We start from the raw sequence: 21636 nt of genomic DNA, 5'->3' as shown, positions 1-21636 counted from the left end.
TGCTCAATAAATAGCAGTGATTGCGGGCTAGAGGTTGCGGAAGAGGCAGAGCTGGGAGACAGGATGCCTAAGGCTTGGCGAGGCTGCTGCCCCCCATCCCCATTTTACAGATGAGGGGACTGAGGCACAGAGAAGTGAAGTGACTTGCCCAAAGTCACACAGCTGACAATTGGCCGAGCCGGGATTTGAACCCATGACCTCTGACACCAAAGCCTGGGCTCTTTCCACTGAGCCACACTGCTTCTCCTGGGGTGGGGGGCGCGGTGGCTGGGATGGGCCTGGCCCTAGCACTGCCCCTTGGCCTCATTCATGCATTCATTCATTATTAAGCGGTTACAATAGAGAAGCAGCGTGGCTCAGTGAAAAGAGCACAGGTTTTGGAGTCAGAGGTAATGGGTTCGAATCCTGGCTCCACCCCATGTCCACTGCGTGACCTTGGGCAAGTCACTTAACTTCTCTGAGCCTCAGTTACCTCATCTGGAAAATGGGGATTAAGACTGTGAGCCCCACGTGGGACAACTTGATCACTTTGTAACCCCCCCAGTGCTTAGAACGGTGCTTTGCACACAGTAAGCACTTAATAAATGCCATTATTATTATTTTCTGGGTATGCATATGCTAGGTATCTAAGCAAGGGGACTTTCCTTTTTTCAGAGCAGTAGTTGCCCCAAATCAATCAATTAATCAATGGTATTTATAATAACCAGAATAAGAATGGCATGTATTAAGCCGTTACTATAGAGAAGGAGCGTGGCTCAGTGGAGAGAGCACAGGCTTTGGAGTCAGAGGTAATGGGTTCGAATCTCGGCTCCACCACATGTCTGCTGTGTGACTTTGGGCAAGTAACTTCTCTGAGCCTCAGTTACCTCATCTGTAAAATAGGGATGAAGACTGTGAGCCCCCCATGGGACAACCTGATCGCTTTGTATCCCTCCCAGTGCTTTGCACATAGTAAGCGCTTAATAAATGCCATTATTATTATTTTCTGGTATCTAAGCAAGGGGACTTTCCTTTTTTCAGAGCAGTAGGTGCCCCCAATCAATCAATTAATCAGTGGTATTTATAATAATCAGGGTAAGAATGGCATGTATTAAGCGGTGACTATGTGCTAAGCGCTTGGGAGGTTACAAGGTGATCAAGTTGTCCCCCGGGGGGCTCACAGCCCCCCGATTGTCCTGCCCGCAGGCCCCTCCCCATCCTGGCGGCCGGATTCCCCGGTCCCTCCCCCAGCCCCTCCCAGTCCTCCCAGCGCCAGCCGCTTCCTGGTCCCAGTGCAGACATGGCTGAAGAGCAGGCTCTGGTCGAGCTGTTCGTCAAGGTAAGGGCGCCCTTATTTCTGGGGGGTCGGGACGCCCCCCACCCCATCGGGGCCTGCCCTGGCCCCTCTCCCCTCCTGCCCTGGGGGGGGGGTCCCGACCACCCACCAAAAAAACCAAACTTTCCAAAAGTCCAGATTTGGGGGTTCAGGGGTGGAGAGGGGGTGAGGCTGGGGTCCAGGGCCCTTCAACTTTTAAGGGGCCTGGGGAGGGGGACTGATGGGGGGGCAGAGGCTGGAGGGGGGGCAGAGTTGGGGACAGTTACCTCCTTCCCTTCCCCACAGCACTTGTATATATGTATAAATCAATCAATCAATTGTATTTATTGAGCTCTTACTGTGTCAGAGTTTGTATGGATTTATTACTCTATTTTACCTGTACATAGCTATTCTACTTATTTAATTTGGTTAATATGTTTTGTTTTGTCCTCTGTCTCCCCCTTCTAGACTGTGAGCCCACTGTTGGGTAGGGACTGTCTCTATATGTTGCCAACTTGGACTTCCCAAGCGCTTAGTACAGTGCTCTGCACACAGTAAGTGCTCAATAAATACGATTGATTGATTGATTCTAGACTGTGAGCCCTCTGTTGGGTGGGGACCGTCTCGAGATGTTGCCAACTTGGACTTTCCAAGCACTTAGTCCAGTGTTCTGCACACAGTAAGCACTCAATAAATAGGATTGATTGATTGATTGATTCCAGACTGTGAGCCCGCTGTTGGGTAGGGACCGTCTTTATATGTTGCCAACTTGGACTTCCCAAGCGCTTAGTCCAGTGCTCTGCACACAGTAAGCGCTGAATGAATAGGATTGATTGATTGATTGATTGATTCCAGACTGTGAGCCCGCTGTTGGGTAGGGACCGTCTCTATATGTTGCCAACTTGGACTTCCCAAGCACTTAGTCCAGTGCTCTGCACAGAGTAAGCGCTCAATAAATACAATCGATTGATTGATTGATTGATTGAGAGGGTGGGGGGATTGGAGGAGGGACACGGGGGGAGAGGGCAGAGAGCAGGGCGGGTCATGCTGACGTTGATCAGAGCAGGAATATAGGAAGTGGGGCGTGTGTCTGCGCCTGTGTCTCTAGATTTGGTGGTTTTTAGCATCTGGACTTAGTCCAGTGCTCAGCACAAAGTAGGCGCTCAATAAATACGATGGATGGATTTGGTTGATTGCTCGATCGATCAGCTCAGGTTGACTAGTGCCCATTCCCACAAATATTCCGCTGACGGAATCACCTGATTCAGGCCACAGGAGCCTGGCCTTGATTAATGATTTATATACAGTTATGATTCTGTTTTATTCGGATGGTATCGACACCTGTTTACTTGTATTGTTTTGTTGTCTGTCTCGCCCTTCTAGACTGTGAGCCCGTTGTTGGGTAGGGACCGTCTCTGTATGTTGCCAACTTGGGCTTCCCAAGCGCTTAGTCCAGTGCTGTGCACACAGTAAGCTCTCAACAAATACGAACGAATGAATGAATGATTCCCATCCCTACCCCCGTCTCTCATCTTTCTTTCAATCAATCAATCAATCAATCAATCGTATTTATTGAGCGCTTACTGTGTGCAGGGCACTGTACTAAGCGCTTGGGAAGTACAAGTTGGCAACATATAGAGACAGTCCCTACCCAACAGTGGGCTCACAGTCTTTCCCACTTCAGCGGTCCCGGCTCTCCCCCCTCAGCCCCCGTCCAAGTTTTGGGGTCCCCCTCCGGGCCCCCCGGATCCCCCTCGAGTTTCCTTGTCGTCTTCCCATCCGCTTCTCCTTTTCGCTCAGTTCCCCCACCCTGCCCTCTTCCCCTTCTCTCTCCATCTCACTGGGTTGCTCTGTTTTTCCAACTCCAACCCGCTCATCCTCCCTCTCCCTCTGCCCATCTTGGTGTCATTCAGTGTCCCCAGTCCCCCTTCCCAGTTTCCCCAGTGTTCCCCACTCCCCCCAGCCCTGGGCAGCCCTGGGCAGGGGCCAGGGAAGGTGGGACTTCCCTTCTAAAATAAAAAAAATAAATAAATGATGACATTTTGTTAAGCGCTTACTATGTGCAAAGCACTGCTCTAAGCGCTGGGGGGATACAACGTGATCACGTTGTCCCACGTGGGGCCCACAGTCTTAGTCCCCATTTTACAGATGAAGTAACTGAGACTCAGAGAAGTGAAGTCTTACCTCCTTCCCTTCCCCACAGCACCTGTATATATATATATATGTTTGTACATATTTATTACTCTATTTATTTATTTTACTTGTACATATCTATTCTATTTATTTTATTTTGTTAATATGTTTGGTTTTGTTCTCTGTCTCCCCCTTCTAGCCTGTGAGCCCACTGTTGGGTAGGGACTGTCTCTATATGTTGCCAACTTGTACTTCCCAAGCGCTTAGTACAGTGCTCTGCACACAGTAAGCGCTCAATAAATACGATTGATTGATTGATTGAAGTGACTTGCCCAAGCAGACAAGTGGCCGGGCCGGGATTAGAACCCATGACCTCTGACTGCCAAGCCCGGGCTCTTTCCACTGAGCCACGCCGCTTCTCTAGACTGTGAGCCCGTTGTTGGGAAGGGACCGTCCCAATATGTTGCCGACTTGTACTTCCCAAGCGCTTAGTCCAGTGCTCTGCACACAGTAAGTGCTCAATAAGTATGATTGCTGAATGAGTGAGTGAATGGGACGGGCCCAGTCCGGGTTGTAGCCCCAGCCTTGCATGCTTGCCCCCTCTGCCTCTCCCAAAGGCCCTGGGTAAGGTGGAAAGGAGGTGCTTGGGGGCGAGGGGCAGGACGGGGCTAGACTGTGAGCCCACTGTTGGGTAGGGACCAGCTCTATATGTTGCCAACTTGGACTTCCCAAGCGCTTAGTACAGTGCTCTGCACACAGTAAGCGCTCAATAAATATGATTGATTGATTGGGAGAAGACTGGGCTTGGGCTAGGAGAGGGACTCTGCCCCGATGCCCCAGGGCATGGCCACTGGCCTGGGATGCCTGGGTGGCCCGGGCTAGTAGGCCCGAAGACAGACAGGGCCGGAAGGAAACTGGAGGCCGGACAGAGACATATGAATCACTTTGCCCATGTCTGGAAGCCTGGAGGGCGGGGGTGGGGGGGGTGGGGGGTGGGAATGAGGTCACCACCAGCCAATCGGAGGGCAGGGCCAGTTCCCCTGCCCCCCCCCCTCCAGTAATAATAATAATAATGATGACATTTGTTAAGCGCTTACTATGTGCAAAGCACTCTTCTAAGCGCTGGGGGGATACAACATCATCAGGCTGTCCCACCGGGGGTTCACAGTCGTAATCCCCATTTTGCAGATGAGGTAACTGAGGCCCAGAGAAGTGAAGTGACTTGCCCAAAGTCACACAGCTGACAGTTGGTAGAGCCGGGATTTGAACCCATGACCTCTGACTCCAAAGCCCGGACTCTTTCCACTGAGCTATGCTGTACCCACCCATGAGGCAAGGACCGCAACTCCCCTCCCTCTCCCCACAACCTTCTCCAACCTCCCCCTCCCCTTCGGAGGCCGGGATCCCTCCAGCCTCACCCCCGGACCCCGGCTCCCGCTTTTTTGTCTGTCTATCATGGTATTTAAGTGCTTACTATATTCCAGGCACTGTACTGAGCACTAGGGTAGACCCAAGGTAATCAGGTTGGATACGGTCCCTATCCCAGCTGGGGCTCATGATCTTAATCCCCATTTTACAGATGAGGGAACTAAGGCACAGAAAAAGTGAAGTGGCTGGGCCAAGGGCACACAGCAGACAAATGGCAGAGCTGGGATTAGAACTCAGGTCCTCTGAATCCCAGGCCCCGGGGTCTTTCCACTAGGCCACACCAGGGCTTAGAACAGTGCTTTGTACATAGTAAGCGCTTAATAAATGCCATCATTATTATTATTAGAAGAAGCCTCCAGCCCTGCCAAAAATTCCTGCTCACTCGGGCCGGTCTCCACCGCCTACATCTAGGGAGACTGCAGGGTGGAGGGTGCGGGCCCCCTGAGGGGTTCCCCTCTGCCCCCACCCATCCCTTCCCCCTTTTCTGCCCCCATTCTTCTATCAATCAATCAATCAATCAATCATATTTATTGAGCGCTTACTATGTGCAGAGCACTGTACTAAGCACTTGGGAAGTACAAATTGGCAACATATAGAGACGGTCCCTACCCAACATTGGGCTCACAGTCTAAAAGGGGGAGACAGAGACTTGACTGTGAGCCTGCTGTCGGGTAGGGACCGTCTCTATATCTTGCCAACTTGGACTTCCCAAGCGCTTAGTACAGTGCTCTGCACACAGTAAGCGCTCAATAAATACGACTGAATGAATGAAAGGGAAGCAGCTCAGCCTAATGGAAAGAGCCCAGGCCTGGGAAGGGGGAGACCTGGGTTCTAACTCTGACTCCACCCGTGGCCTGCTGCTTGGCCTTGAGCAAGTCACTTCACCAGTCTCCAGTTTCCTCATCTGTAAAATGGAGATTCAATAGTTGTTCACCCTCCCCCTTGTTCCCGTGTGCGTGGGCAGGGACTGTGTCCCTTTATTGTGGGAGTGTACTCTCCCAAGCGCTTAGTACAGTGCTCTGCCCACAGTAAGTGCTCAGTAAATACGATTGACAGCGACTGGGTCCGATCTGATTCTATTGTTTCTCCCTCCCTGTGCTTAGCACAGAGCTTGACGCTTAGGAAGCCCTTAACAAAGACCAAAATTATGATTATTTAGTGTCAAATTAGTTATTTGATATGGGGGGGTAGCTGCTCATTCATTCATAGGAGAAGCAGCGTGGCTCAGTGGAAAGAGCGCGGGCTTTGGAGTCAGAGGTCATGGGTTCAAATCCCGGTTCCGCCAGTTGTCAGCTGTGTGACTTTGGGAAAGTCACTTCACTTCTCTGGGCCTCAGTTACCTCATCTGTAAAATGGGGATTAAAACTGTGAGTCCCCCCGGGACAACCTGATCACCTTGTAACCTCCCCAGCGCTTAGAACGGTGCTTTGCACATAGTAAGTGCTTAATAAATGCCATCATTATTATTATTCATCCATCCATCCACCCAACACAATCGACCCTACCCACTCCCAACCCAAACCCACTTCCTGCTGTTAATTATCTGGTCCAACCTCATCGAGCAATCAATCAGTGAGCACTTACTGTGTGCAGAGCATTGTGCTAAGCACTTGGGAAAGTCCAGTGCAAGAGAGTTAGTGTCCCTGTCCTCAAAAAACTTACAGTCTAGCAGGGGAGGCCGACACTAAAATGAATTCCAGGTAGGGGGAAACAGCGGAGTTTAATTGGCCAGTGGAATTAATTGAGCTTTTACTGAGTGCAGAGCAGTGTGCTAAGCGCTTGGGAGAGTTTCGAGAGAAACTTAAGAACTAGCGGGGCGGGGGAGGTTGAGTGAGTACTTAAGGGCTTAGGGGGTATGGTTTCAAGAGCATGGGTGACAAAGTTGGGGGAGAACTAGGGTGGGGAGATGAGAGATTAGTCAGAAAAACCTTCCTGGAGGAGTTATGATTTTAATAGGACTTTGAAGATGGGGAGAGCGGTGGTCGGCCAGATATGTGAAGGGGGAGTGAGTTCCAGACATGGGGGAGGGCGGTTTATAGGGGACCATGATGGAGACAGATGAAAGATTAGTCAGGGAAGGCCTTCTGGACCAGATGTGATTTCAGAAGGGCTTTGAAGATGGGGAGAGCGATGATGGTCTGCCGGATGTGAATGGGGAGGGAGTTTCTGGGGGGGAGGGTTTGAGAAAGGGGGGGCGGACCTGCCGGATGTCGGTGGTGGGGGAGTTCTTGGTAAGGGGGAGGGCGGGAGGGAGGGAGATTTGTCAGGAAAGATGTTGAAGATGGGGAGAGCAGTGGTCTGCCGGATGGGAAGTGGCTGGGAGTTTCAGGCAGGGGGCTGGGCGTGAGCGTGAAAATGAAGCACCTGAGGAGGAGCATTACAGTCTCGGAAAGAGGGTGTCGGGGTGACTGGGTAGAGGAGGGGGCCCAAGGCCCGAGACCGGAGGACCCGCCCCCCTCCACGCCGTCTGACTCTGGGTTTTTCAGGCCGGCAGTGATGGAGCCAAGATTGGGAACTGCCCCTTTTCCCAGCGCCTCTTCATGGTGCTGTGGCTTAAAGGAGTCACCTTCAACGTCACCACGGTAGACACCAAGAGGTGAGACTGACCGTTACCCCGCCCGTTCCCTCCTCCAACTCTGACCCCTTTGCTCCCCACCCCCAGGACTCCCCTCAGCCTCATACCAAGCCCTGTTTCCTCCAGCACCCCCAGACCTCAGCTCTGCCCTCCCCTAATGCACCCCGACACCCCCGCGCCATTATGGTCTGGAAGCTACTCCGTCCTCTGGGGCTCCTTCACCCCCAGCTCCGTTCCCCGCCCCCCGGTCCATTCTAGACTGTGAGCCCACTGTTGGGTAGGGACTGTCTCTATATGTTGCCAACTTGTACTTCCCAAGCGCTTAGTACAGTGCTCTGCACACAGTAAGCGCTCAATAAATACGATTGATTGATTGATTGATTTCTCCCCTACTCCAACTCTAAGAGTCCCTTGGGACTCCCCTTTCCTGAGTCACCCCACGCCCCCACTTCCCGTCCTCCCTCTCAGCTTCCCCTATTCCCTGCCACTTCTCCCGGCCTCCCCCTTCTCCTTGCTCCTTCTCCCTCTGATCCTCCCGGGATGGGGGCTGGGGGACCCGTTGCAGGCGGACAGAGACGGTACAAAAGCTATGTCCCGGAGGACAACTCCCTTTCCTGCTGTACGGCACCGAGGTGCACACGGACACCAACAAGATCGAGGAATTTCTGGAGGCCGTACTCAGTCCCCCCAGGTACCAGAGATGGGGATGGGGGGGGCTCGGGCGGGAAAAAAATTCAACCTTATTTATTGAGCTCTTACTATGGGCGGCACACTATGCTAAGCACTTGGGAGAGGACAATAGAATGATAAACGGACATGTTCCCTGCCCACAACTTTACGGTCTAGAGGGGGAGACGGACACTAATATAAGCGTGACCTACTGGATAGGACGCTGGCCTGAGAGACATAAGGATCTGGGTTCTAATCCCGGCTGCACCACCCGTGTGACCTTGGGCAAGTCGCTTATCTTCTCTGTGCCTCAGTTACCTCAGCTGTAAAATGGGGATTAAGCCTGGGAGCCCTAAGTGGGATAGGGACTTTGTCCGACCTGATTAGCTCGTAGCTACCCCAGCACTTAGGACAGTGTTTGACACATAGTAAGCGCTTATCAGATACCGTCATTATTATATAAATAAGGAGAGACGGAGAGAGTTTGCAGAGCTAGAGAAGGTAGGGGAGGAGGGAGAGGAGAGAAGGAACCCGCCAAGCACAGAGAGAGGTAGAATGGCAGCGTGGCTCAGTGGCAAGAGCCCAGGCTTTGGAGTCAGAGTTCATGGGTTCAAATCCCGGCTCTGTCAATTGTCAGCTGTGTGACTTTGGGCAAGTCACTTAACTTCTCCGGGCCTCAGTTCCCTCATCTGTAAAATGGGAATGAAGACTGTGAGCCCCCCGTGGGACAACCTGATTGCCTTGTAACCTCCCCAGCGCTTAGATCAGTGCTTGGCACATAGTAAGTGCTTAATAAATACCATCATTATTATTATTATTATTATTATTATATTCCCTGTTGGAAGAGAGTCAGAAATGCCGACAAGACCGGGAAATCAGAGTATATAAATTGACCGGTCAAATAAAATAGACAAACAGGGTCTGTACAAGTTCTGAGGACAGGCGTGAACAGCTTCATGAGGACCGGTGGTGGCCAGTGGCCAGACAACAGGTGGTCAGTGTATGGAGGAAGGGGTGGAGGGAAAGTTTGGGCAAAGGGTGAGGAATGGAAAAGGGTGAAATCCCCTTGAGGGGGGCCGGGTTTAAGTCCCCCTTGACCGTGGAGACCGGAAGACCTCGGTTGGAGGGGAGGAGCTCCCAAACTTCCTGGTTTTGGGGTGAGCTCACCGCGGGCTGACTTGCTACTGGGCAGAGAGAGGGAAAGTGGGGGGAAAGTGAGGTGATGAGGGAAGACAAAGGGACCTTTCATTCATTCATTCATTCAGTCATATTTATTGAGCACTTACTGTGTGCAGAGCACTGTACTAAGCACTTGGGGAGTACAGGTTGGCAACGTAGAGAGACAGTCCCTACCCAACAGTGGGACCAGGAGGGCCAGAATGGAGAGAGAAAGGGCAGAAGGGCTCATCCTCCCCTCTAGACCGGGAACCCCCTGTGGGACATCTGATTATCTTGAATCTCCCACAGCTCTTAGCTCAGTGCTTGGCACAGAGGAAGCGCTGAGTAAATACCCCAATTATGAGCAAGAGCGGGGCAACAGAGAGGACAGGAGGAGCTGAGGGTGGGTGACGGCGGGTTTGAGGGGCGGTAGGAGAGCAGGGTGGGGTCTCCCCTCTCACCAACAGTACCACCACCCCTTTCTCGCCCAGGTACCCCAAGTTGGCAGCCAAGAACCCCGAATCCAACACGGCCGGGCTGGACGTCTTCGCCAAGTTCTCAGCCTACATCAAGAACTCCAATCCCGCGCTTAATGCCAGTGAGTCCCCGGGGGAGGACCAGGGACGTGGGCAAGCTAGAAGCAGTGCGGCTTAGTGGAAAGAGCCCGGGCCTGGGAAGTCAGAGGACCTGGGTTCTCATCCCGGCTCCGCCACCTGTCTGCTGTGTGACCTCGGGGAAGTCACTCCACTTCTCTGTGCCTCCGTTCCCTCACCGGCAAAATGGGGATTCAATCTCTGTTCTCCCCTCCTACTTAGACTGGGAGGTCCATGTGGGACCTGATTATCTTATAGCTACCCCACTGCTCGGTACGGTGCTTGGTACGTAGTAAGCGTGGAATGGAAAACTACGGTTAGTATTATCATTACTAATAATTATTTTGATCCCGGGGGGGTGGTCAGAGGGAGGGGCCGGCAGCCCCACACTAGTCCTTGGGCTTCCGGCCCTTTGCTGTTTCTCCCTAATCTGCGTTCCCAATGGCCGACCTCTTTTCCCTCCCCTGATTGGCTCCCTTGTGGCCCACACCAGTCCTGGCTACCATGATGCCACCCACTCTCCCCTCCCCGGCCACTCCAATTCCCATTCCGCCGTCTCTTTGTGAACTTGGGCGAGTCACTTCGCCTCTCCGTGCCTCAGCCCCCGGCCCACAGCCCCCGGCCCATGCCAACCTCCTCACCGGGCCTCGTTCTCGCCTGTCCCGCCGTCGACCCCCGGCCCACATCCTCCCCCTGGCCTGGAATGCCCTCCCTCCACACATCCGCCAAGCTAGCTCTCTTCCTCCCTTCAAAGCCCTACTGAAAGCTCACCTCCTCCAGGAGGCCTTCCCACACTGAGCCCCCTCCTTCCTCTCCCCCTCCTCCCCTCTCCTTCCCCCCCGCCTTACCTCCTTCCCTTCCCCACAGCACCTGTCTATATGTATCTATGTTTGTACAGATTTATTACTCTATTTATTTATTTATTTTACTTGTACATATCTATTCTATTTATTTTATTTTGTTAATATGTTTTGTTTCGTTCTCTGTTTCCCCCTTCTAGACTGTGAGCCCACTGTTGGGTAGGGACCGTCTCTATATGTTGCCAACTTGGACTTCCCAAGCACTTAGCACAGTGCTCTGCACACAGTAAGCGCTCAATAAATACGATTGATTGATTGATTGATTGATTGATTGGAATACCCTCCCTCCGCACATCCTCCGAGCTAGCTCTCTTCCTCCCTTCAAAGCCCTACTGAGAGCTCACCTCCTCCAGGAGGCCTTCCCCCACTGAGCCCGCTCCTTTCTCTCCCCCTCCTCCCCCTCCCCATCTCTCCCGCCTTACCTCCTTCCCCTCCCCACAGCACCTGTATATATGTATATATGTGTGTACGGATTTATTACTCTATTTATTTTATTTGTGCTTATTTATTCTATTTATTTTATTTTGTCAATATGTTTGGTTTCATTCTCTGTCTCCCCCTTCTAGACTGTGAGCCCGCTGTTGGGTAGGGACCCTCTCTATATGTTGCCAACTTGGACTTCCCAAGCGCTAAGTCCAGTGCTCTGCACACAGTGAGCGCTCAATAAATATGATTGATTGAATGAATGAATAAGTGAATGAATGAATGATGCCCCAGGCATTATGATGCCCAGCAGCCGGGTCAGCTGAAGCCAGAGCTGTTCCATTCCGACCGGCCGCTCATCCTCCACCGCCCCTTCTCTTACCTCCCGGCCTTTCCTTGGCCCCCTCCCTCACTGACCGGCTCCCCTGGGGCCTCATCTCTCCTTTCCGATCGATCGATCGGCTCCCCCGGCCCTCCCCTCGCCGTTCTGATTGACTACCGCCCTCCTCTCCGCCCTCCAGACCTGGAGAAAGGGCTGCTGAAAGCCCTGAAGATCCTGGACATCTACCTGACCTCCCCGCTGCCCGAGGAGGTGGACGAGACCAGCGCGGAGGACGAGGGCATCTCCCAGCGCAAGTTTCTGGACGGCGATGAGCTCACGTTGGCGGACTGCAACCTGCTGCCCAAACTCCACATCGTTAAGGTGAAGCTGCCCCAGGGGAGTTGGGGCTGGGGAGGGGCTCCGGTCCGGTCCGGTCGGCGCTTAGAATGGTGCTTGGCACATAGTAAGCGCTCAACAAATACCATCATTATTATATCTACCCCAGTGCTTAGTACAGTGCTCTGCACACAGTAAGCACTCAATAAATACGATTGAATGAATGAATGAAAGCTTAGAACAGTGCTTGGCACATAGTAAGCGCTTAACAACTACCATCATTATTATTTCAGTGCCAACCGTAGCCCGGTGGGGGACGTGGCCGGCAGGCCGTCCCGCGATGGATAGCGGCGGCCATTGCTAGCCTCCTTTCAAGGTGGCTATTAATAATAATAATGATGGCATTTATTAAGCGCTTACTATGTGCAAAGCACTGTTCTAAGCGCTGGGCACTGTTCTAAGGCTATTCTAGCAAGGGGCTTGCCCAAACATACACAGCCTGGGGTTGCCCTCCAGTACCGTCGAATTGTGGGGATGGCCAAGGACATCTTCTCCATCCCCCTGCCTCTGAGTGGAAATGCTACCCACTCTCCCCTCCCCGGCCACTCCAACTCGCCGTCCGCCGTCTCTTTGTGAACTTGGGCGAATCACTTCGCCCCTCCAGGCCTCAGTTTCTTCATCTGTGAAATGAGGATTCACTGTCTGTTCTCCCTCCTGTTGAGTCCGGGAGCCCCATTTGGGACAGGGATGTGTCTGACCTGACTGTCTTGTATCTACTGTATCTACTTCTTCTATTGGAGAAGCAGCGTGGCTCAATGGAAAGAGCCCGGGCTTTGGAGTCAGAGGTCCTGGGTTCAAATCCCTGCTCCGCCACTTGTCAGCTGCATGACTTTGGGCAAGTCACTTCACTTCTCTGGGCCTCAGTGACCTCAGCTGTAAAATGGGGATGAAGACTGTGAGCCCCCCGTGGGACCACCTGATCACCTTGTAATCTCCCCAGCACTTAGAACAGTGCTTTGCACATAGTAAGCGCCTAATAAATGCCATTATTATTATTATTACTGCAGTGCTAGGCACATAATAAGCACTTAACAAATGGCTCATTTCTTCTTATGATTAAAATGATCAGTCAGTGAGTGGCTTTACTGAGCGCTTATTAGGTGCAGAGCACTGTCCTGAGCAGCGTGGCGTAGTGGAAAGAGCCCGGGCCTGGGAATCAGAAGGACCTGTGTTCTAATCCCAGCTCCACCACTTCTCTGCTGTGTGACCATGGGCAAGTCACCTAACTTCTCTGCGCCTCAGTGACCTCATCTGTACAATTTGTGATTTAAGACCGTGAGCTCCTCATGGGACATGGACTGTGTCCAACCTGATTAGCTTGTTTCTACCCCCGTGCTTAGTTACGGTGCCTGGCACGTAGTAAGCGCTTAACAAACACCATGAGAAAAAAAGCCACAGGAAGCAATTTGGAAATAGCAGACCACTACACCAGACCCACGTTGCCAAAGAGAAGCAGCGTGGTCTAGTAGAAAGAGCCCAGGTGTGGGAGTTCAAGGATCTGAGTTCCAATCCTGGGTCCGTCCCTTGCCTGCTGTGTGACCTTAGGCAAGTCACTTCACTTCTCTGGGCCTCTGTTGCCTCATCTGTAAAATGGGGATTAAGACTGTGAGCCTCATGTGGGACATTATTATTATGGTACTCATTCAGTGCTTACTATGTGCCAAGCCCTGTTCTAAGCACAGGGGTGTTCATTCATTCATTCATTCAATCGTATTTATTGAGCGCTTATTGTGTGCAGAGCACTGTACTAAGCGTTTGGGAAGTACAAGTCGGCAACATATGGAGACGATCCCTACCCAGTAACGGGCTCACAGTCTAGAAGAGGGAGACAGACAACAAAACAAAACATGGAGACAGGTGTCAAAATCGTCAGAACAAGTAGAATTAAAGCTTAATCAGGTTGGCCACAGTCCCTGTCCCAAATGGGCCACACACTGTTATCCCCATTTTACAGATGAGGAAACTGAGGCACCGAGAAGTTAATCCGGTTGGACTGGGTTCAACCTGATTAACCTGTATCTACCCTGTTGCTTAGTACAGTGCCTGGTGCATAGTAAACGCTTAATAAAAAGCGTGAGAAAAAAAGCAGAGGATGCCATTTGGAAATAGTAGAACGTCACTCCCAACCCATACTAAGAGAAGCTGTGTAGCCTATGATGATGATGATGATGGCATTTATTAAGCGCTTACTATGTACAAAGCACTGTTCTAAGCGCTGGGGAGGTTACAAGGTCATCAGGTTGTCCCACGGGGGGCTCACAGTCTTAATCCCCATTTTACAGATGAGGGAACTGAGACATAGAGAAGTTAAGTGACTTGCCCAAAGTCACACAGCTGACAATTGGCAGAGCCGGGATTCGAACCCATGACCTCCGACTCCAAAGCCCGGGCTCTTTCCACTGAGCCACGCTGCTTCTCTCAGTGGAAGCAGCCTAGTGGAAAGAGCCCGGGCCCCGGGAGTCAGGGGACTTGGGTTCAAATCCTGTGTCCACCCCTTGCCCGCTGTATGACTTAACTTCGCTGGGCCTCAGTTTCTCTGTCTGTAAAATGGGGATTCAGTACCGGTTTTCCCTCCCTCTTAGACTGTGAGCCTCAGGGGGACAGGGACTATGTCCAGCCTGATTATCTTTTATCTGCCCCAGTCCTTTGCACATAACTAGCACTTTACAAATGTCAGTTAATCGATTGTATCTATCGAGTGCTTACTCTGGGCCGAGCACTGTACTAAGATTTTGGAAGAGGACATTATAACAGTCAGTTGTATTTACTGAGCACTTACTGTGTGCAGAGCACTGGACTAAGCGCTTGGGAGAGTATGCTTAGAGAAGCAGCATGGCTCAGTGGAAAGAGCCCGGGCTTTGGAGTCAGAGGTCGTGGGTTCAAATCCCGGCTCCGCCAACTGTCAGCTGTGTGACTCTGGGCAAGTCACTTCACTTCTCTGGGCCTCAGTTCCCTCATCTGTAAAATGGGGATTAAGACTGTGAGCCCCCCGTGGGACAACCTGATCACCTTGTAACCTCCCCAGCGCTTAGAACAGTGCTTTGCACATAGTAAGCGCTTAACAAATGGCATCATTATTATTATTACACTTGAATGCTAAGCAGATGCGTTCCCTGCCCAACAACGAGCTTACACTAGAGATGATACAGACGTTACAGGACGATACAGACGTTAATATAAGTAAATTATGGACATGTTCATAAGGGTAGGGACCGTCTCTATATGTTGCCAACTTGTACTTCCCAAGTGCTTAGTACAGTGCTCTGCACACAGTAAGCGCTCAATAAATACGATTGATTGATTGATTGATTGATTGATAAGGGGCTGTGGGGCTGAGGGAGGGGTGAATAAAGGAAGCAAATCCAAGTGCAAGAACGACTCCGAAGGGAGAGGGAGAAGAGGAGATGAAGGCCTCTTGGAGGAGAGGGGATTAAAACACGGATTTGAAGGCAGGGAGAGCGATGTCTGTCGGATATGAAGAGGGAGGGCGGCCCAGGCCAGAGGAAGGACGTGAGAGGTCGGCGGCAAGATAAATGAGATCAAGGTACAGCGAGGAGGCTGGCATGAGAGGAGCAAAGGGGGTGGTTGGGGTTGTAGTAGGAGATCAGTGACATGAGGTGGGAGAGGACAAGGGGATTTAAAGCCAATGGCGAGGAGTTTCTGTTCGGGGTGGAGGTAGATGGGCCTCCACTGGAGGCTGTTGAGAAGTCGGGAAACAAGGACTGAATGGTTTTGTAGGATCCCGGTAGCCGAGTGAAGCAGGAATTACCACTCCCACCGGCCTCCCGGGCTGGCCGCCAGCTAACCCTTCCCCTCTCCTCCCCCGCTCCCCTCAGGTGGTGTGCAAGAAATACCGGGGTTTCTCCATCCCCGAAGAGTTCCGGGGGGTGCAGCGGTACCTGAAGAACGCCTACGCCCGCGAGGAGTTCGCCTCCACCTGCCCGGACGAGGAAGAGATCGAGCTGGCCTACGAGCTGGTGGCCAAGGCCCTGAAGTAGCCATCCCTCGGGAAACCCTTACTAGATGGCCGCCTCCCCCGTCCCCCCCATCCCCACCCAGAGTGGACCAGATCCTGTGACCCCGAGGGAGCCCCCCGGACCCAGGCTAGAAGCTGTGCTGGCCCGGGGACCCATTCTGAAACGTTTTTCGTAGATTACCCATCCTAGGGCTTAGTACGTTGCTTGATGCATAGTAAGCAGTTAGCAAATATGCCCCTTATTATTATTATTAACGTTATTATTATTATTAGATTGAGTGACGGGTGGAGAGGGCCACCCCGGAGGAATAGGAGTCGGGTGGGAGGGGCGGGTTTGATATTTCAGTAATAAAATATGGATTTTGCTTGTACGGAAGGAAGCAGTTTCTACCCGGGGAACCGGGACACTGAAGTCTGGGGGTGGGAGTGCAGAAATGCCTGAATTGGGCAAGTCACTTCACTTCTCTGGGCCTCAGTTCCCTCATCTGGAAAATGGGGATGAAGACTGTGAGCCCCCCGTGGGACAACCTGATCGCCTTGTAACCTCCCCAGCGCTTAGAACGGTGCTTTGCACATAGTAAGTGCTTAACAAATGGCAGCATTATTGTTATTATGCTTGAACACTAAGCAGACACGTTCCCTCCCACTGTTGGGTAGGGACCGTCTCTATATGTTGCCAACTTGTACTTCCCAAGTGCTTAGTACAGTGCTCTGCACACAGTAAGCGCTCAATAAATATGATTGAATGAATGAACGAACTTACGATAGAGACGATACAGACATTACAGGACGATACAGACGTTAATATAAGTAAATTACGGACATGTTCAGAAGGGTAGGGACCGTCTCTATATGTTGCCAACTTGTACTTCCCAAGTGCTTAGTGGGGGAGCAACTATTTAATATCAGACTCTCCCAACCGCTTAATACAGTGCTGTGCACACAGTAATCAATCAGTGGTATTTATTGAGCACTTACAGTATGCACAGCACTGTACTGAGCGCTTGGGAGAGTCCTGTACAACGGTTAGCAGACACATAAGTGCTGGCCTAGTGAATAGAGCATCAGAAGAACTTGGGTTCTCATCGCAGCGTAGCTCAATGGAAAGAGCCTGGGCTTTGGAGTCAGAGGTCATGGGTTCAAATCCTGGCTCCGCCAACTGTCAGCTGTGTGACTTTGGGCCAGTCACTTAACTTCTCTGGGCCTCAGTTACCTCGTCTGTCAAATGGGGATGTGAGCCCCACGTGGGGCAAACTGATCACCTTGTATCCTCCCCAGCGCTTAGAACAGTGCTTTGCCCATAGCAAGCGCTTAACAAATGCTATTATTATTATTATTATTATTATTATTATTATTATTATTATTATTATTATTATTGAGAAGCAGCAGGGCTCAGTGGAAAGAGCCCAAGCTTTGGAGTCAGAGGTCATGGGTTCAAATCCTGGCTCCGCCAACTGTCAGCTGTGTGACTTTGGGCAAGTCACTTCACTTCTCTGGGCCTCAGTTACCTCATCTGTCAAATGGGGATGTGAGCCCCAAGTGGGACAACCTGATCACCCGGTATCCTCCCCAGCGCTTAGAACAGTACTTTGCCCATAGCAAGCGCTTAACAAATGCTATTATTATTATTATTATTTTTTTTTTTTTTTTATTGAGAAGCAGCGTGGCTCAGTGGAAAGAGCCCAGGCTTTGAAGTCAGAGGTCATGGGTTCAAATCCTGGCTCCTCCAACTGTCAGCTGTGTGATTTTGGGCAAGTCACTTCACGTCTGTGGGCCTCAGTTACCTCATCTGTCAAATGGGGATGTGAGCCCCACGTGGGGCAACCTGATTACCTTGTATCCTCCCCAGTGCTTAGAACAGTGCTTTGCCCATAGTAAGCGCTTAATAAATGCCATCATTATTCTTATTATTACTATTATTATCATCCCAGCTCCGCCACTTGTCTGCTGTGTGTCCTCAGGTGAGTCACTTCCCTTCTCTGCACCTCAGCTCTCTCATCTGTAAAATGGGGATGAAGAGTTGGGACAGGGGCTGGGTCCAACCTGCTTAGCTTGGATCTAGCCCAGCGCTTAGTACCGATTTACTTGTATCCAACCCCAGGGCTTAGTCCAGTGCCTGCGCATAGTACGCGCTTAACAAATACCATTATTTTAATTAATTCATTCAATCGCATTTATTGAGCGCTTACTGTGTGCAGAGCACTGGACTAAGCGCTTGGGAAGTACAAGTTTTTATTTACTGGGAAGCAGCGTGGCTCAGTGGAAAGAGCCCGGGCTTGAGAGTCAGAGGTCATGGGTTCTAATCCCGGCTCCGCCACATGTCTGCTGTGTGACCTTGGGCAAGTTTCTTCACTTCTCTGAGCCTCAGTGACTTCATCTGTAAAATGGGGATGAAGACTGTGAGCCCCACGTGGGACAACCTGATCACCTTTTATCCCCCCAGCACTTAGAACAGTGCTTCGCACATAGTAAGCACTGCCATCATCCTTATTATTATTATTATTCAGCATTTAGAACAGTGCCTGAACATAGTAAGTGCTTAGCAAATACCATAATTAGTATAGTGCCTGGCACATAGTTCGCGCTTAACAAATATCATAATTGGGACAGTGCCTGGCACACTGAAAACGCTTAACAAATACCATAATTTGTACAGTGCCTGGCACATAGTAATCGCTTAACAAATAGCCTAATTAGTACAGTGCCTGGCACATAGTAAGTGCTTAACAAATAGCGTAATTGGGACAGTGCCTGGTACATAGTAAGCACTTAACAAATAGCCTAATTAGTACAGTGCCTGGCACATAGTAAGCGCTCAATAAATACCATAATTAGTACAGCGCCTGGCACATAGTAAGCGCTTAACAAATAGAATAGTTAGTACAATGCCTGGCACATAGTAAGCGCTTAACAAATAGAATAATTAGTACAATGCCTGGCACATAGTAAGCACTTAAATAGAATTGGGACAGTGCCTGCCAACTTGGACTTCCCAAGCGCTTAGTCCAGTGTTCTGCACACAGTAAGCGCTCAATAAATACGATTGAACGAATGACTGACTGTGAGCCCCGCCTTGGGACACCCTGATCACCTTGTAACCTCCCCAGCGCTTAGAACAGTGCTTTGCACATAGTAAGCGCTTAATAAATGCCATCATTATTATTCTTATTATGGGGGGCTCCGCCCTCCCAGCGCTTAGAACAGTGCTTTGCACATAGTAAGCACTTAATAAATGCCATTATTATTCTTCTAGACTGTGAGCCCACTGTTGGGTAGGGACCGTCTCTCTATGTTGCCAACTTGGACTTCCCAAGCGCTTAGTCCAGTGCTCTGCACCCAGTAAGCGCTCAATAAAGACGATTGATTGATTGATTATTATTACCGGGCACGTTCTGGGACTTCCCAAGCACTTAATCCAGGGCTCTGCACACAGTAAGCGCTCAATAAATATGATTGATTGATTGATTGATATTACCGGGAGCGTTCTGGGACTTCCCAAGCGCTTAGTCCAGTGCTCTACACACAGTAAGCGCTCCAGAAAGACGACTGATGGATTGATTATTATTACCGGGCGCGTTCTGGGACTTCCCAAGCGCTTAGTCCAGTGCTCTGCACACAGTAAGTGCTCCATAAAGGTGATTGATTGATGGATTATTATTACCGGGCGCGTTCTGGGACTTCCCAAGCGCTTAGTCCAGTGCTCTGCACCCAGTAAGCGCTCCGTAAAGATGATTGATGGATGAATTGATTGTTATTACCGGGCGCGTTCTGGGACTTCCCAAGCCCTTAGTCCAGTGCTCTGCACCCAGTAAGCGCTCCATAAAGGTGATTGATGGATGAATTGATTGTTATTACCGGGCGCATTCTGGGACTTCCCAAGCGCTTAGTCCAGTGCTCTGCACACAGTAAGCGCTCCAGAAAGACGATTGATGGATGGATGGATTATTACCGGGCGCATTCTGGGACTTCCCAAGCGCTTAGTCCAGTGCTCTGCACACAGTAAACGCTCCAGAAAGACGATTGATGGATGGATTATTATTACCGGGCGCGTTCTGGGACTTCCCAAGCACTTAGTCCAGTGCTCTGTACACAGAAAGCACTCCAGAAAGGCGACTGATGGATTGATTATTATTACCGGGCACGTTCTGGGACTTCCCAAGCGCTTAGTCCAGGGCTCTGCAAACAGTAAGCGCTCCAGAAAGATGATTGATGGATGGATTGATTATTATTACTGGGCACGTTCTGGGACTTCCCAAGTGCTTAGTCCAGTGCTCTGCACACAGTAGGCGCTCCATAAAGACAATTGATTGATTGATTATTATTACCGGGCGTGTTCTGGGACTTCCCAAGCGCTTACTCTGGTGCTCTGCACACTGTAAGCGCTCCAGAAAGACGATTGATGGATGGATTGTTATTACCGGGCACGTTCTGGGACTTCCCAAGCACTTAGTCCAGTGCTCTGCACACAGTAAGTGCTCCATAAAGATGATTGATTGATGGATTATTATTACTGGGCGCGTTCTGGGACTTCCCAAGCGCTTAGTCCAGTGCTCTGCACCCAGTAAGCGCTCCAGAAAGCTGATTTATTGATTGATTATTATTACCGGGTGCGTTCCGGGACTTCCCAAGCGCTTAGCCCAGTGCTCTGCACACAGTAAGCACTCCATAAAGACAATTGATTGATGGATTATTATTACCGGGCGCGTTCTGGGACTTCCCAAGCGCTTAGTCCAGTGCTCTGCACACAGTAGGCGCTCCATAAAGATGATTGATTGATGGATTATTATTACCAGGCGCATTCTGGGACTTCCCAAGCGCTTAGTCCAGTGCTCTGCACCCAGTAAGTGCTCCAGAAAGATGACTGATGGATGGATTATTATTACCGGGTGCGTTCTGGGACTTCCCAAGTGCTTAGTCCAGTGCTCTGCACACAGTAAGCGCTCCAGAAAGACAATTGATTGATGGATTATTATTACCGGGCACGTTCTGGGACTTCCCAAGCACTTAGTCCAGTGCTCTGCACCCAGTAAGCGCTCCACAAAGACGATTGATGGATGGATTGATTATTATTACCAGGCGCGTTCTGGGACTTCCCAAGCGCTTAGTCCAGTGCTCTGCACCCAGTAAGTGCTCCAGAAAGGCGATTGATGGATTGATGGATTATTATTACTGGGCGTGTTCTGGGACTTCCCAAGCGCTTAGTCCAGTGCTCTGCACACAGTAAGCGCTCCAGAAAGACAATTGATTGATGGATTATTATTACCGGGCACGTTCCGGGACTTCCCAAGCACTTAGTCCAGTGCTCTGCACCCAGTAAGCGCTCCACAAAGACGATTGATGGATGGATTGATTATTATTACCGGTCGCATTCTGGGACTTCCCAAGCGCTTAGTCCACTGCTCTGCACACAGTAAGCGCTCCATAAAGGCGATTGATGGATTGATTATTATTACCGGGCGCGTTCTGGGACTTCCCAAGCGCTTAGTCCAGTGCTCTGCACCTAGTAAGTGCTCCAGAAAGGCGATTGATGGATTGATGGATTATTATTACTGGGCGTGTTCTGGGACTTCCCAAGCGCTTAGTCCAGTGCTCTGCACCCAGTAAGCGCTCCAGAAAGCTGATTTATTGATTGATTATTATTACCGGGTGCGTTCCGGGACTTCCCAAGCGCTTAGCCCAGTGCTCTGCACACAGTAAGTGCTCCAGAAAGGCGATTGATGGATTATTATTACTGGGCGTGTTCTGGGACTTCCCAAGCGCTTAGTCCAGTGCTCTGCACACAGTAAGCGCTCCAGAAAGAGAATTGATG

General features: G+C 50.8%; 1 protein-coding gene across 1 annotated transcript; it reads left to right on the top strand.

Moving 5' to 3' along the window:
• Positions 1-1260: 1260 nt before the first annotated feature.
• On the top strand, positions 1261-16152 carry CLIC1 (chloride intracellular channel 1). Its single transcript, XM_038768656.1, has 6 exons — positions 1261-1318; positions 7342-7451; positions 7996-8121; positions 9749-9855; positions 11655-11836; positions 15688-16152. The coding sequence occupies exons 1-6, from the start codon at positions 1280-1282 to the stop codon at positions 15847-15849; spliced, it is 726 nt and encodes a 241-aa protein (XP_038624584.1). The 5' UTR covers positions 1261-1279; the 3' UTR covers positions 15850-16152.
• Positions 16153-21636: the final 5484 nt, after the last annotated feature.

This window comes from Tachyglossus aculeatus, chromosome Y4 (genome assembly GCF_015852505.1).
Source record: "Tachyglossus aculeatus isolate mTacAcu1 chromosome Y4, mTacAcu1.pri, whole genome shotgun sequence".
NCBI lineage: Eukaryota > Metazoa > Chordata > Mammalia > Monotremata > Tachyglossidae > Tachyglossus > Tachyglossus aculeatus.
Note: the sequence above shows the minus strand (reverse complement) of the source record. Positions and strands in the feature narration are given on the sequence as shown.

What these genes read in the sequence shown, in the direction of transcription:
- CLIC1 (XM_038768656.1), top strand. Translation starts at nt 1,280, where the DNA reads ATGGCTGAAGAGCAGGCTCTGGTCGAGCTGTTCGTCAAG. An exon ending in ACCACGGTAGACACCAAGAG is followed by an intron (nt 7,452 to 7,995) that starts GTGAGACTGACC and finishes GACCCGTTGCAG; the next exon opens with GCGGACAGAGACGGTACAAA. An exon ending in CAATCCCGCGCTTAATGCCA is followed by an intron (nt 9,856 to 11,654) that starts GTGAGTCCCCGG and finishes TCCGCCCTCCAG; the next exon opens with ACCTGGAGAAAGGGCTGCTG.